This window comes from Misgurnus anguillicaudatus, chromosome 15 (genome assembly GCF_027580225.2).
Source record: "Misgurnus anguillicaudatus chromosome 15, ASM2758022v2, whole genome shotgun sequence".
NCBI lineage: Eukaryota > Metazoa > Chordata > Actinopteri > Cypriniformes > Cobitidae > Misgurnus > Misgurnus anguillicaudatus.
The window spans coordinates 36891585-36903860 of record NC_073351.2 but is presented as its reverse complement, the minus strand read 5'-3'; the positions used below and the strand labels follow the sequence as shown (position 1 = coordinate 36903860).

At 46.8% G+C, this 12276-nt stretch overlaps 1 protein-coding gene across 1 annotated transcript in view; it reads left to right on the top strand.

Moving 5' to 3' along the window:
- Nucleotides 1-12276, top strand: part of fbn1 (fibrillin 1) — an 82672-nt gene that overhangs the window by 51706 nt on the left and 18690 nt on the right. Inside the window, exons 33-46 of the mRNA XM_073853914.1 lie at nt 2276-2398; nt 2477-2599; nt 2694-2819; nt 2971-3093; nt 3178-3300; nt 3382-3549; nt 3814-3882; nt 3964-4089; nt 10767-10889; nt 10971-11134; nt 11260-11326; nt 11431-11556; nt 11721-11843; nt 11919-12038. Coding sequence (XP_073710015.1) covers nt 2276-2398; nt 2477-2599; nt 2694-2819; nt 2971-3093; nt 3178-3300; nt 3382-3549; nt 3814-3882; nt 3964-4089; nt 10767-10889; nt 10971-11134; nt 11260-11326; nt 11431-11556; nt 11721-11843; nt 11919-12038 — 1704 coding nt within the window. The remainder of the gene's footprint in view (nt 1-2275; nt 2399-2476; nt 2600-2693; nt 2820-2970; nt 3094-3177; nt 3301-3381; nt 3550-3813; nt 3883-3963; nt 4090-10766; nt 10890-10970; nt 11135-11259; nt 11327-11430; nt 11557-11720; nt 11844-11918; nt 12039-12276) is intronic.

Here is a 12276-nt window from a genome sequence, read left to right as displayed (position 1 = left end):
CCATGTTACACCCATTCTGATCTCACTCCATGTTACACCCCATCCTGATCTAACTCCATGTTACACCCATTCTGATCTCACTCCATGTTACACCCATCCTGATCTCACTCCATGTTACACCCCATCCTGATCTCACTCCACGTTACACCCCATCCTGATCTCACTCCATGTTACACCCACCCCATCCTCATCTCACTCCTGATCTCACTCCATGTTACACCCCATCCTGATCTCACTCCATGTTACACCCCATCCTGATCTCACTCCATGTTACACCCATTCTGATCTCACTCCATGTTACACCCCATCCTGATCTCACTCCATGTTACACCCCATCCTGATCTCACTCCATGTTACACCCATTCTGATCTCACTCCATGTTACACCCATTCTGATCTCACTCCATGTTACACCCATCCTGATCTCACTCCATGTTACACCCCATCCTGATCTAACTCCATGTTACACCCATTCTGATCTCACTCCATGTTACACCCATCCTGATCTCACTCCATGTTACACCCCATCCTGATCTCACTCCACGTTACACCCATTCTGATCTCACTCTGTTAAACTACTCCTGATCTCACTCACTGATGTTACACCCAAATCACTCCTAAAAACATTTACCCATTCTGTTCTCTTCTGGTAGAATGAACTTCAACCACAACCTGAAAACTCCAACTTCCCTCCCGTCATGAGTTACACGCTGAAGTTTAGCACTAAAGTTTTGTGGTTTATTTAAATAGTTCTGAGCAAAAGTAATAGTAATGCTTGACTTTAACACCACTGACTACTTAACTAGCTGAAAAACAAAGACAGACAGACAGACAGAGAGAGTTGGCAATAAGAGTGTGTTTTCTGCTGCTGGAGGTCAGATAGACCCCTTACTCTCTCACAGGAGACTCGTGTTTACCTAAAGGAAAGAACAGCATCTGAACTGAGTCACTGCACAGGAATTCTGCCGCTGAGCAGAGAGACGCCACATGTTCTTGTTAGCTTCCAACCTGAGATGTTTGCATGTGAGAAAGAGAGAGAGTATGTCCTGAGTACTGGGAGATTTTCAGCCCAGATTCCTGAGTGCTGATCGTTCTGTCTTGATTCATGAAGCTCATGGGCGGCAGCAGCGGTTCTCACAGTCTGTGTTCCAACCAATCCTTTCTGTTTAGTTGAGGTTCGTGACTGAATCTTTTGGTCTGTTTCCAGATAAATCATCTAGGAGAGCTCCGGTGACGTATGCACTGCAAAAAATGTCTTTCTTACTTAGTATTTTTGTCTGGTTTTCAGTACAAATATCTAAAAATTCTTAAATAAAGATGCATTTTCCTGATGGACAAAATGACCTAAAAAATAAGTCTAGTTTTTAAAGAAAAAATATGCAATTTAAGTGAATTTGTGCTTTAAACAACCAATAAAATCTGCCAATGGGGTAAGAATTTTTTTTCTTAAACACTTTATTCAAGATTTTTCTGGTTGTTTCAATGTGATCATTCAGTGATCAATGACCCATTGCAACGTATAAACCCAGAGAATCTTCACCCACAGGCCATTTGTCTTTATTGTCACATGTGTTTTAATTGGACTGTGACAGCACTTGTAAACAAGAGTTACATCACATCTTTGATCTTTGTAGCTAGAGTTTCAGTGGTCACACACACACACACACACACACACACACACACACACACACACACACACACACACACACGCAATCATTGTGTAAAGTCTTTGATGTTATTTCTCTCTGTGATATCAGAATGAGTCATTTTATTCATAAGCTTGATTAGCTGAGATAATTTCCCATCAGGCCAGTAAACTGGATTTCTGTTTAAATAAATACTGAAACATTCATGAATGTTTTATCACTGTGATTTATCCTCAGCTGGACATGTGTTCATGCATTTTTTACAGATTAGTTTTTGCTCTAATAAAAGTGCAGCACGCTAACACAACTCAAGAACTGAGAGAGAGAGGGGGGGGGGGTCATTAAAATATTAAAATTCTATAGCTGTAAGGTTTGGTGTCCACTAACAAAACCACATTTATTATATAGACAAAACCCTCAGAACTCTGTAGGAATCAATCCCAAAAGTGCATCAACACACAGCAAGGAGGTGTCACAGTGGTTCGGTGGATAGGACTAAAAGTCCCTCATTCAAGCCCTGTCTGTGTTGAGTTTTCATCTTCACCTTGTGTCTGTCAATCTCGGGTTGGATTGAAGTTTGTCAGTGACACTGAGTGACAGACTCTTTGTGTGTTATTTTGTGTGTTTTAGACATCAACGAGTGTGAGATGAGAGCTCATAACTGTGATCTACATGCGACCTGTACAAACACAGCTGGCAGCTTTAAATGCAGCTGCGGTCCGGGCTGGATTGGAGACGGCCTGAAATGCAGAGGTTTGCGTACCTGCATCACACACACAAATCTAAAGTCTGACAGGAATTCAGTTTGTGAAAGTGTGTTTCCTCTTTCAGATCGAGATGAATGCTCCAACGGGACGCACATGTGCAGCTCTAGCGCAGAGTGCATGAACACTTTGGGTTCGTACCGCTGTCTGTGTAAAGAGGGATTTACTGGAGATGGCTTCTACTGCACGGGTACACACACACACACTCATACAGTACACACAAGTATACACACACTACTGTCCATTTCATTCTCACACACACAGTGCCATTGTTGGTTTTACAGACACTGATGAGTGTGCTGAGAATGTGAATCTCTGTGAGAGTGGACACTGTCTGAACATCGCTGGTGGATATCGCTGTGAGTGTGACATGGGCTTTATCCCAACCCTAGATGGCAAAGCTTGTGAAGGTAAGAAGAAATTAAAGGTGAATTCACCTTTTATACTTTTTTGTGATGTAATAATCATAACCTCATGTCCGGTTCTGGTTTCCTTCAACTCCCCTCCCATCATTTGTGATGTCTCATGAATTAATCTATCAATCTTGTCTCTCTCCCACAGACATCGATGAGTGTTCGTTCGCCGATATCTGTGTGAACGGCCGCTGTCGTAATATTCCAGGCCTCTTCAGGTGTCTCTGTAATCCAGGTTATGAGCTGGACAGAAGTGGAGGAAACTGCACAGGTATGAGAACATCTGGCACATCTCCTGTGTCGTGCGTGTATGTATCCTCTCGTCTCACTTTCTTTTTTATGTTTTTTATGTCAGATGTAAACGAGTGTGCTGACCCCACCACCTGCATCAGTGGTCTGTGTGTCAACACACCCGGCAGCTACATCTGCAACTGTCCAGCAGACTTTGAGCTCAACCCTACGGGAGTCGGCTGTGTGGGTGAGACAGTAAAAACACACACGGTACCTTCAGTTACAAATGTGAACACAAACACGTTTACAAATTTATGTTGTCTTTCAGACACCCGCTCTGGAAATTGTTTTCTGGAGGTCCGTTACCGTGGTGACTACTCTGATAGTCTGGACTGTTCCAATGAGATTGGTGTAGGGGTCTCCAAAGCCTCCTGTTGTTGTTCTCAGGGTCAGGCCTGGGGTTCACCGTGTGAGGAGTGCCCACCTCTCAACTCCTGTAAGTGATACATGCAGGCCAACCGGCCTCGCACACTCTGACCAGTACACTCTGACCAGTACACTTTGACCAGTACACTACAGCCGCGCACACACTGACCAGTACACTACAGCCGCGCACACACTGACCAGTACACTACAGCTGCGCATGCACTGACCAGTACACTCTGCCCAGTACACTACAGCTGCGCATGCACTGACCAGTACACTCTGACCAGTACACTACAGCCACAACACAATTTCTTGTTGTTTGTGTTTCCTGCAGCGGATTACAGGAATCTGTGTCCTGGAGGAGAAGGGTTCCGACCCAATCCCATCACTGTGATACTAGAAGGTAAATGAACACACGCAGATTCAAATGTGTCGTCCCAGCGGCTGTGGAGTGTCAATTATTTGCTCTTGTTTCTGTTGACAGATATCAATGAGTGTCAGGAACTGCCTGGTTTGTGTCAGGGTGGAAACTGCATCAACACTTTTGGCAGCTTTCACTGTGAATGTCCGAAAGGTTTTTCACTTAATAAAGACACCAGAATCTGTGAAGGTCAGTTAAACATCAGACGCTTACTCCAACAATGTGTCATGTGAAATGTTTATGTCCACCATGAAAGCACATTTTCAGACTAAAGACACCAGGGGGCTCATTTATAAATATTATAACGTTGATATTAATAAAAACATAGACGTACAAACTTTTGCTTGTGTGAGTAACTGGACTAACCAGCGTACAGAACTCATTGCACATCATTTAAAATGTGGTTCTGGAAGTTCTGAAATGAATAGATAAAGTCTTTCGGTTAATATTACTTCACAGGAATGTTAACGAAATCCACATCTGAAAGAAGATAACAGGTGTAGCTTATAGTGTTCTCTTTCAAACAATCGCTCGGTATCTCACTATGGGAAACGCCCCCAGGCGTGACAGACTATGGAAGCACCAATTACACCACGTCTGTCCGAAGGACAGACCAATCACAGCTCAATACGAAGTATCCACCCCCTTCCTATATATATAGCTGTGATACCTGAAAACGGCATTCTTGTTCTCTTCCCCGTGAAGACTTTCCTTCAGCACCTGACCTGCTATCAGTTCACTAACGTGCCGTCAAGGTTACGTTGCCGAACGCAGGGCAGTTCGTTCTATTTGGATATTTACTCGTTACTGAGTTTCCTATTCTGGCTAACGCGTTAAGGCGAGCTAGAATCACTTTCTACTCACCATGTCGGCGTCGAAGACCGCTACGGAGAATGCGAAACCTGCTTCCTCGCGCTCGTGTCCAGCAGCTTGTGGATTTATGATCTCGGGCAGGGATTCGCATCCGATGTGTATCGCGTGCATGGGTGTCAAGCACGCTCAGGCCGCGCTAGCGGATGCGGAGAGTTGCGCGCACTGCCGTGCAATGCCGGCCAGGATCTTAGAGAGAAGACTCCAGGGGGTTGCATCTTCCAAGGAGGATCCGGTTCTCTCTTTCGTCGCTCCGTCTGCTAAGGGGGCTCGACCCTCTTCCCCGCGGGATCTTTCTTCGTGGGGGGATATTATGGATTTAGAGTCACCCGAGTTTACGCCGCTTTTCGACCAACTACTGGCGGAGGGCGACGAGGCGGAGGTGGACGACGAGGAGGAGGACGAGGAGATGTTAGCTCGCCTTCTCCGAGATGAACCGGATGACGAGGAAGATGATGCTATCCTGTCCACAGCTCAGGCTTCCAGGCCCGCGAGCGCGCAAAGCGGCGACATAGCGTCGACAGTAGTTGACTGTGACATCGTGGAGGTCTGTAAGCGTGCAGCAGCCAGGCTTAAGATTGACTGGCCCGTGACTCCCGGGGATCCGGGAGTTAAGCGTGACATCTACGACGGCAAAAGACTCCCCGCTCGTCTTCCACCGGCGAAACAACTGCTTCCCGCGTTGCCGGCGTGTGTAGCGGAGATGAAGCGATCGTGGGACAAACCTTTTTCTCACCGCATGCCCGTTAAGGGTTACGCATCTCTTTGCAGTGAGATGGAAGGTCTTGGGCTCTCTAACCCTCCCGTGGTCGAGCAGTCAGTGGCTCACCACCTGCACCCAAACAGACAGATCACTCTCTACTGCTAGTCCCTCCCTCCCAGGAAAAATGGAACGCTTCACCGCTTCCATGTATCAGAAAATGTACAAATCCTCGGGGTTAGCGGTACGGGCACTAAATGTCACTTCATTGTTGACGGCCTATCAAGCCGAGTTGTTAGAGGAGCTGGGCACTCAGATGGACGCCGGCAATCCGAACCCGTCAATCTGGGAAGAGATCTGCAACATTACAGATCTCAATTTGCGCACCTCGCGGGGCGCAGTGCAAAGTTGCGGCCGCACCATGGCGCTAGCCGTAGCAGGCGAGAGGTCGTTGTGGCTAAACCTCTCGAGCGTGGGGGATAAGGAGAAGTTGGATTTTCTCGACGCCCCTGTGGATCCCTCCGGACTGTTCGGCTCGGCTGTGGCGGCGATGAAACAAAAATGCGACCTCCAGAAGAAAGAGGGCGAAGCGTTTGACATATGTCTACCTCGCAAGAGGCCACCGCGTCCTCCTCCTCCCCCGCGTCCGACTCCTCAGACGCAGGACAGAAGATTTTTCAATGCGTCCAGGACGACGAAACCCCAGAACACGGAGCAGACGGCTCGACCCCCCGCCGCTCCTAATGCTAAACCGTGGGTAAAACAGTCATTCGCAGCGGCGGCTGCGAAGTCTAAGTCCTCTAACCCCTCCAATAAAAAGAGGAGGGATACCTAGGACGCAATTTCAGCAGGGGAGAGACGGGCAGCACCTAGGGTTTTCTGCGATGCACTCTCCCGAGCCCACAGCATTTGTTCCCCCACCCGCAAAAAAGCGGAAGATGTGCAATTTGGGCGTGAATATGGTTCAGAGTTGTGTTCAGGCCAGTTCAGTTTCCCCTCGACACACTATGTTCCAACGAGTTCTAGTGCAGTTTTCTCAACCACCAGAAAAGCGTGGTCTGTTGAGCACAAGCACAAGTTCACAAGTGTATTGTCACAAAGCACTTTATCCCCTGGGTTCCATGCAAATAAAAAATTCTCTGTCGCATCCAGGCTCAATGCCGAGGGCGCAGGGAGACAAAAACAAAATAATAACTATGAACCAAGACATAAATCGGTCTCTGAGTCACACAGGGCACGGCCGATTTTCTCTTTGTCCACTAGAGGGCGCCAGCACTCCATCTGTGGACTCGGTTCTGCAGAACCCGCTGGCTCGCTCTCAGCAGGCTTGGAGAGAGTGTTCAGCGCACCCGTGGGTCCTTTCGACTGTAACCAAGGGCTACAGACTTCAGTTTGCGAGGAAACCTCCTCCGTTCAACAGAGTCATAGCGTCTGTGGCGAAGGGGGATTCAGCACGGGTGTTAGAAACGGAAATATCCTCCCTGTTAGAGAAAAGGGCTATAAGACGAGTTTCAGTGGGGGAAACTCAGAAGGGATATTACTCCCGTTATTTTCTAATCCCAAAGAAAGACGGGGGTTTGCGCCCGATACTGGACCTGCGTGTTTTAAACAAACACTTGAGGAAGTACAAATTCAGAATGCTCACGGTAGCAGCACTTACACGCGCTATCCGCCGGGACGATTGGTTTACCGCGATCGATCTCAAGGATGCTTACTTTCATATAAGCATCTATCCCGCACACAGGAAATATCTCAGGTTTTCCTTTCAGAGCGAAGTGTACGAATTTGTTACTCTCCCATTCGGGCTCAGCCTAGCTCCCCGGGTATTCAGCAGATGCATGGAAACACCATTATCACCGCTGAGACAAAGGGGGCTCAGAATTTATGCTTATCTGGACGATTATCTGATATGCGCTCACTCGCGGGAGCGCGCAGAACGGGACACAGAGATGCTCACGTCTCATCTGATGAATCTGGGGTTCAGAATCAACTACGCCAAAAGTCAGCTGATTCCATCCCGGGAGATAGAGTATTTGGGTTTGCGAATAGACTCTGTGGCTTACCGCGCTATGCTTTCGGAAAGAAGGATAATAGCATTTTATCAGTGCCTCGCCCTATTTCGATTAGGGAATTTGGTATCGTTCAGGACCTGTCTGCGCCTTTTGGGCATGATGGCTTCGTCGCTGGCCGTGGTTCCGCTAGGACTGCTGAAAATGAGAGATTTTCAGCGTTGGGTGGCAGCGAGAGGTCTGTGTTCATGTCGGCACCTTGCTCGCAGAGTGAGAATACGCGAAGAATGTGTGGCAGCTCTCCATCAGTGGAGAGATCCCAGTCTACTCCGGACGGGGGTTTCCTTGGGGGGCGTGTCACTAAGGAAAGTAGTGACAACGGACGCATCCCTATCAGGCTGGGGGGCTGTTTTTCAGGGCAGATCGGTGAACGGTCGCTGGACGCCTCGGCTTTGCGAACTTCACATAAATATGTTGGAGTTGATGGCAGTCTTCCTGGCACTGAAACATTTTCTTCCATTTCTGGAAGGCTTTCATGTTCTGGTCAGGACAGACAACACGACAGTGGTGGCTTACATCAATCGCCAGGGGGGAACGCGATCATTACAGCTACACAATCTAGCGCGCAAACTGATCGTATGGAGCGCCGCGCACTTCAGCTCGCTGCGCGCGACGCACGTACCGGGAGTCCTCAACATGGGGGCGGATCTCCTGTCCAGGGGCAACCCGTTACACAAAGAATGATGGATCAGATTTGGGGGATTTACGGCAGAGCTGCCGTAGATCTCTTCGCCTCGCGGGAAAACGCAAAGTGTCCGCTGTATTTCTCTCTCAGGGACGAAAATGCGCCTTTGGGTGTGGATGCGCTAGCGCACCCGTGGCCGAACGTGTTGCTATACGCTTTCCCACCTCTGAGTCTAATTTCTCCCACCCTAGAAAGAGTAAGAGAAAACGCATTATCCCTTCTTCTGATAGCCCCTCATTGGCCGGGGAGACCTTGGCTGGCGGAGATTGTTCAGCTCCTCCAGGGAGAGCCCTGGCCGCTTCCGTTACGCCGGGACCTGCTGTCACAAGCAGGGGGGCAAATTTTTCACCCACAGCCGGAACGAGTCAATCTTTGGGTCTGGCACGTGAAAGGTTAAATCTAAACGCAATTGGGCTCCCGCAAGAGGTTATTAACACCATACAGAGCGCTAGAGCCCCTTCGACACGCTCTCTTTATGACCTTAAGTGGCGTGTGTTTGAGAACTGGTGTACGAGTAAAGGAATTATTCCTTTTCTATGTGCGGTGAAAGATGTTCTATGCTTTTTACAAAGCTTAATGAATGGTGGTAGAGCGTTTTCTACTATTAAAGTTTACTTGGCGGCTATTTCGGCTTGTCATGTAGGCTTTGAGGGAGTTTCGGTGGGACGGCACCCTCTTATATGCCGTTTCATGAAGGGAGTGAGACGTTTGAGACCAGTATCTAAACATCTGGTCCCATCTTGGGACTTGTCCATGGTCCTTAACGCCCTATCTCGAGCTCCTTTTGAACCTTTAGAGAGTGTAGATATCAAAATCCTATCTCTAAAAACGGTTTTACTACTGGCTTTAGTCTCGGCTAAGCGAGTAGGTGAATTGCATGCCTTGTCGGTTCATCGGACGTGTTTGAGTTTTAGTCTTGATTATAACAAGGCTACACTGCTGCCTAACCCAGCTTTTGTTCCCAAAGTCAGCGATTCAGCCTATAATTGCTCTGCGTTGGAGTTGCGTGCCTTTTACCCCCCTCCTTTTTCTTCGGAGGAGGAGAGAAAATTGCACACTTTATGTCCAGTACGAGCGTTACGCTATTATGTTAATAGGACACGATCCTTCAGAAAGAATGATCAGTTGTTCGTTTCCTGGGCCAACCAATGTAAGGGTAAGCCGATCTCCTCTCAGCGTCTTTCCCATTGGATGGTAGAGGCGATTGAATTGGCCTATACATCTACAGGTCTTCATTCCCCGGCGGGATTAAGAGCTCACTCCACAAGAGGTATGGCGACCTCTTGGGCGTTGTTTAAGGGGATTTCGGTAGGAGACATTTGCGCAGCAGCAAGCTGGGCTTCCCCTCACACATTTATCAGATTTTACCGTCTGGATGTCACTGCGCCATCGGTGGCTCATGCAGTTTTAAATGTTGGCTCTGGGGAGAATTAAAGGTTGTCTTTGGTTCTTGCCACGTCTGTTCGGCGGCTTCGGAAAGCATGCGTTTCGGGAGTTGGCCATATCATTCCCATAGTGAGATACCGAGCGATTGTTTGAAAGAGAACGTTAGGTTACTTGCGTAACCCCGGTTCTCTGAGAACAGAGCGAGGTATCTCACCAAACTTCCCTACTCGCATCACTTGGGGGAAGAGCATGCTTAGAATGCCGTTTTCAGGTATCACAGCTATATATATAGGAAGGGGGTGGATACTTCGTATTGAGCTGCGATTGGTCTGTCCTTCGGACAGACGTGGTGCAATTGGTGCCTCCACAGTCTGTCACGCCTGGGGGCGTTTCCCATAGTGAGATACCTCGCTCCGTTCCCAGAGAACCGGGGCCACGCAAGCAACCTAACGTTTCGTCTGTGCGCTCTGAGGTGATTCTACATGAAAATGGTTAAATACAGTGACTTTACGCTTTCTAAACCGATATTTAGCGACAGTTTATAAGGAAGTGGCAGTTTAATGTGATACGTTTAATAGGCAATTTGGAAGGAAACAGCTAATGAGATGAATTAGGCATTGTTTAAAGGCACTTAAACTTTTCAGCTGGCCACAATTTATTTATTTATAGATTTCACATCTGAAAGAGAGGCGTATGTGTGTTCTCTGCATGTACGCTCATTCTATGAATCACACATACGCACTTTTGAGAAATGATCATAAGATCAAATTTAGGATGGTTTCTACACTTTTATGAATGATGCTCCTGATGTTAAAGGCGGAGTCCACGATGTTTGAAAGCCAATGTTGATATTTGAAATCACCCAAATAAACACGCCCCTACCCCAATAGAATCTGGACCTTCTGTTGATAGACCCGCCCCACACATACGCAACCCGGCAAGGATGTCGGTAGTAGACACGCTCCTTACTGCTGATTGGCTATAAGTGTGTTTTGGTAGTCGGCCCGTCTCCTTTTCCAAAGCGTTTTTCAAACATCGTGGCCTCCGCCTTTAAATATATACAGCTACATGCATCATAGATGAAAAGTGAATTTATAAAAGAAAACAGCTAGGGCAGACTGTGACTTGTTTTGTTTGTTTTTCTTATTTCTTTTAGATTTGGACGAGTGTGAGAGTCCTGGTATCTGTGGTCCTGGTCAATGTTATAACACCATTGGAAACTATACCTGTATTTGCCCACCTGAGTACATGCAGATCAATGGAGGGAACAACTGCATGGGTCAGTCTACACCTAACAACACGCCACATAAAGTTTATTCATTGAGTTCAGATTGTAATGTGCTTGTCGTTGTGTGTTTAGACATGCGCAAGAGCTTGTGTTACAGAAACTATTACACTGATAATGGCACGTGTGATGGAGAACTGACCACAAACATGACCAAGAAGGCCTGTTGCTGTGCATACAACATTGGTCTAGCGTGGAATAAACCCTGCGAGCGTTGTCCAGTACCCGGCACCGATGAGACAAACATGAGCCTTTACATTATTAAAATGATTGATTAATTGATTTCCTGTACCCAGCACCACACAGACACACCCACATTAATAATAATAATAATAATAATAATGTGTGTTCTGTTGTAGATGAGTTTGCTGTGCTGTGTGGAAGTAAAAGGCCTGGATTCTTCATTGACATCTATACTGGTCAAATCGTTGGTAAATCCTGATACACAAATACATCTACACACACATTCTTGTAAAACTTGTATATTTCACTCTGTCTGTCTGTGTCTGTCTGTCTGTGTTTGTCTGTCTTACAGACATCGATGAGTGTCGGGACATTACAGGTGTGTGTGAAAACGGTGTGTGTATCAACATGCGTGGCGCTTTCCGCTGTGAATGTCCAATGGGCTTCGTGTATAACGACAAACTGATCATCTGTGAGGGTATGTGTTTCGTCTTCATACTAGATGTGTAAACAACAATAAAGTCACAACAAAGCTTTGGTTTATTTCATCTCCTTGGCAAGCTGTAGAAAGCTGTCACACACTTCTGGGTGACATCAATTTCTTTGGTTTTGTTAAGGTGCATGTGTTGCATGTGTGTGAGGATATCGATGAATGTCAGAATGGGCCGGTGTGTCAGCAGAACGCTCACTGTCTAAACGTTCCTGGAAGTTACCGGTGTGAGTGTAAACCAGGATACCGTCAAACGTCAACCCAACAGTGTGTAGGTGAGTGTGTACGTGTCACTAAACATCTTTATGTCTAATGATGATGATGATGATGATGTTTGTTTTCCTCATCAGACCGCAATGAGTGCATTGAGAATCCAAACATCTGCAGTCCCGGTCAATGTATTGACATGGTGGGCAGTTACCGCTGCATCTGCCCCAATGGCTTCAAATCCACCCCAGACTTGTGTATTGGTAAGCGTTAAACTCACTCACAACACTGTCTGTCTGTCTCTCTGATGTCGGTAGTGTTTGTCCTATGATTTTGAGTGCGCTTGCTTAAAGCTGATGAGTTGGTTTTGAGTAAGTTTTTTAAGAAAATGATTTATGGAAAATTGTATTTTGTAGTCATAATTAGTAATAAATAGATTAATATAGGATTAGCAGAAGTCTATGATATATATCCTCATTTAGCGTGTGTGTGTGTGTGTCA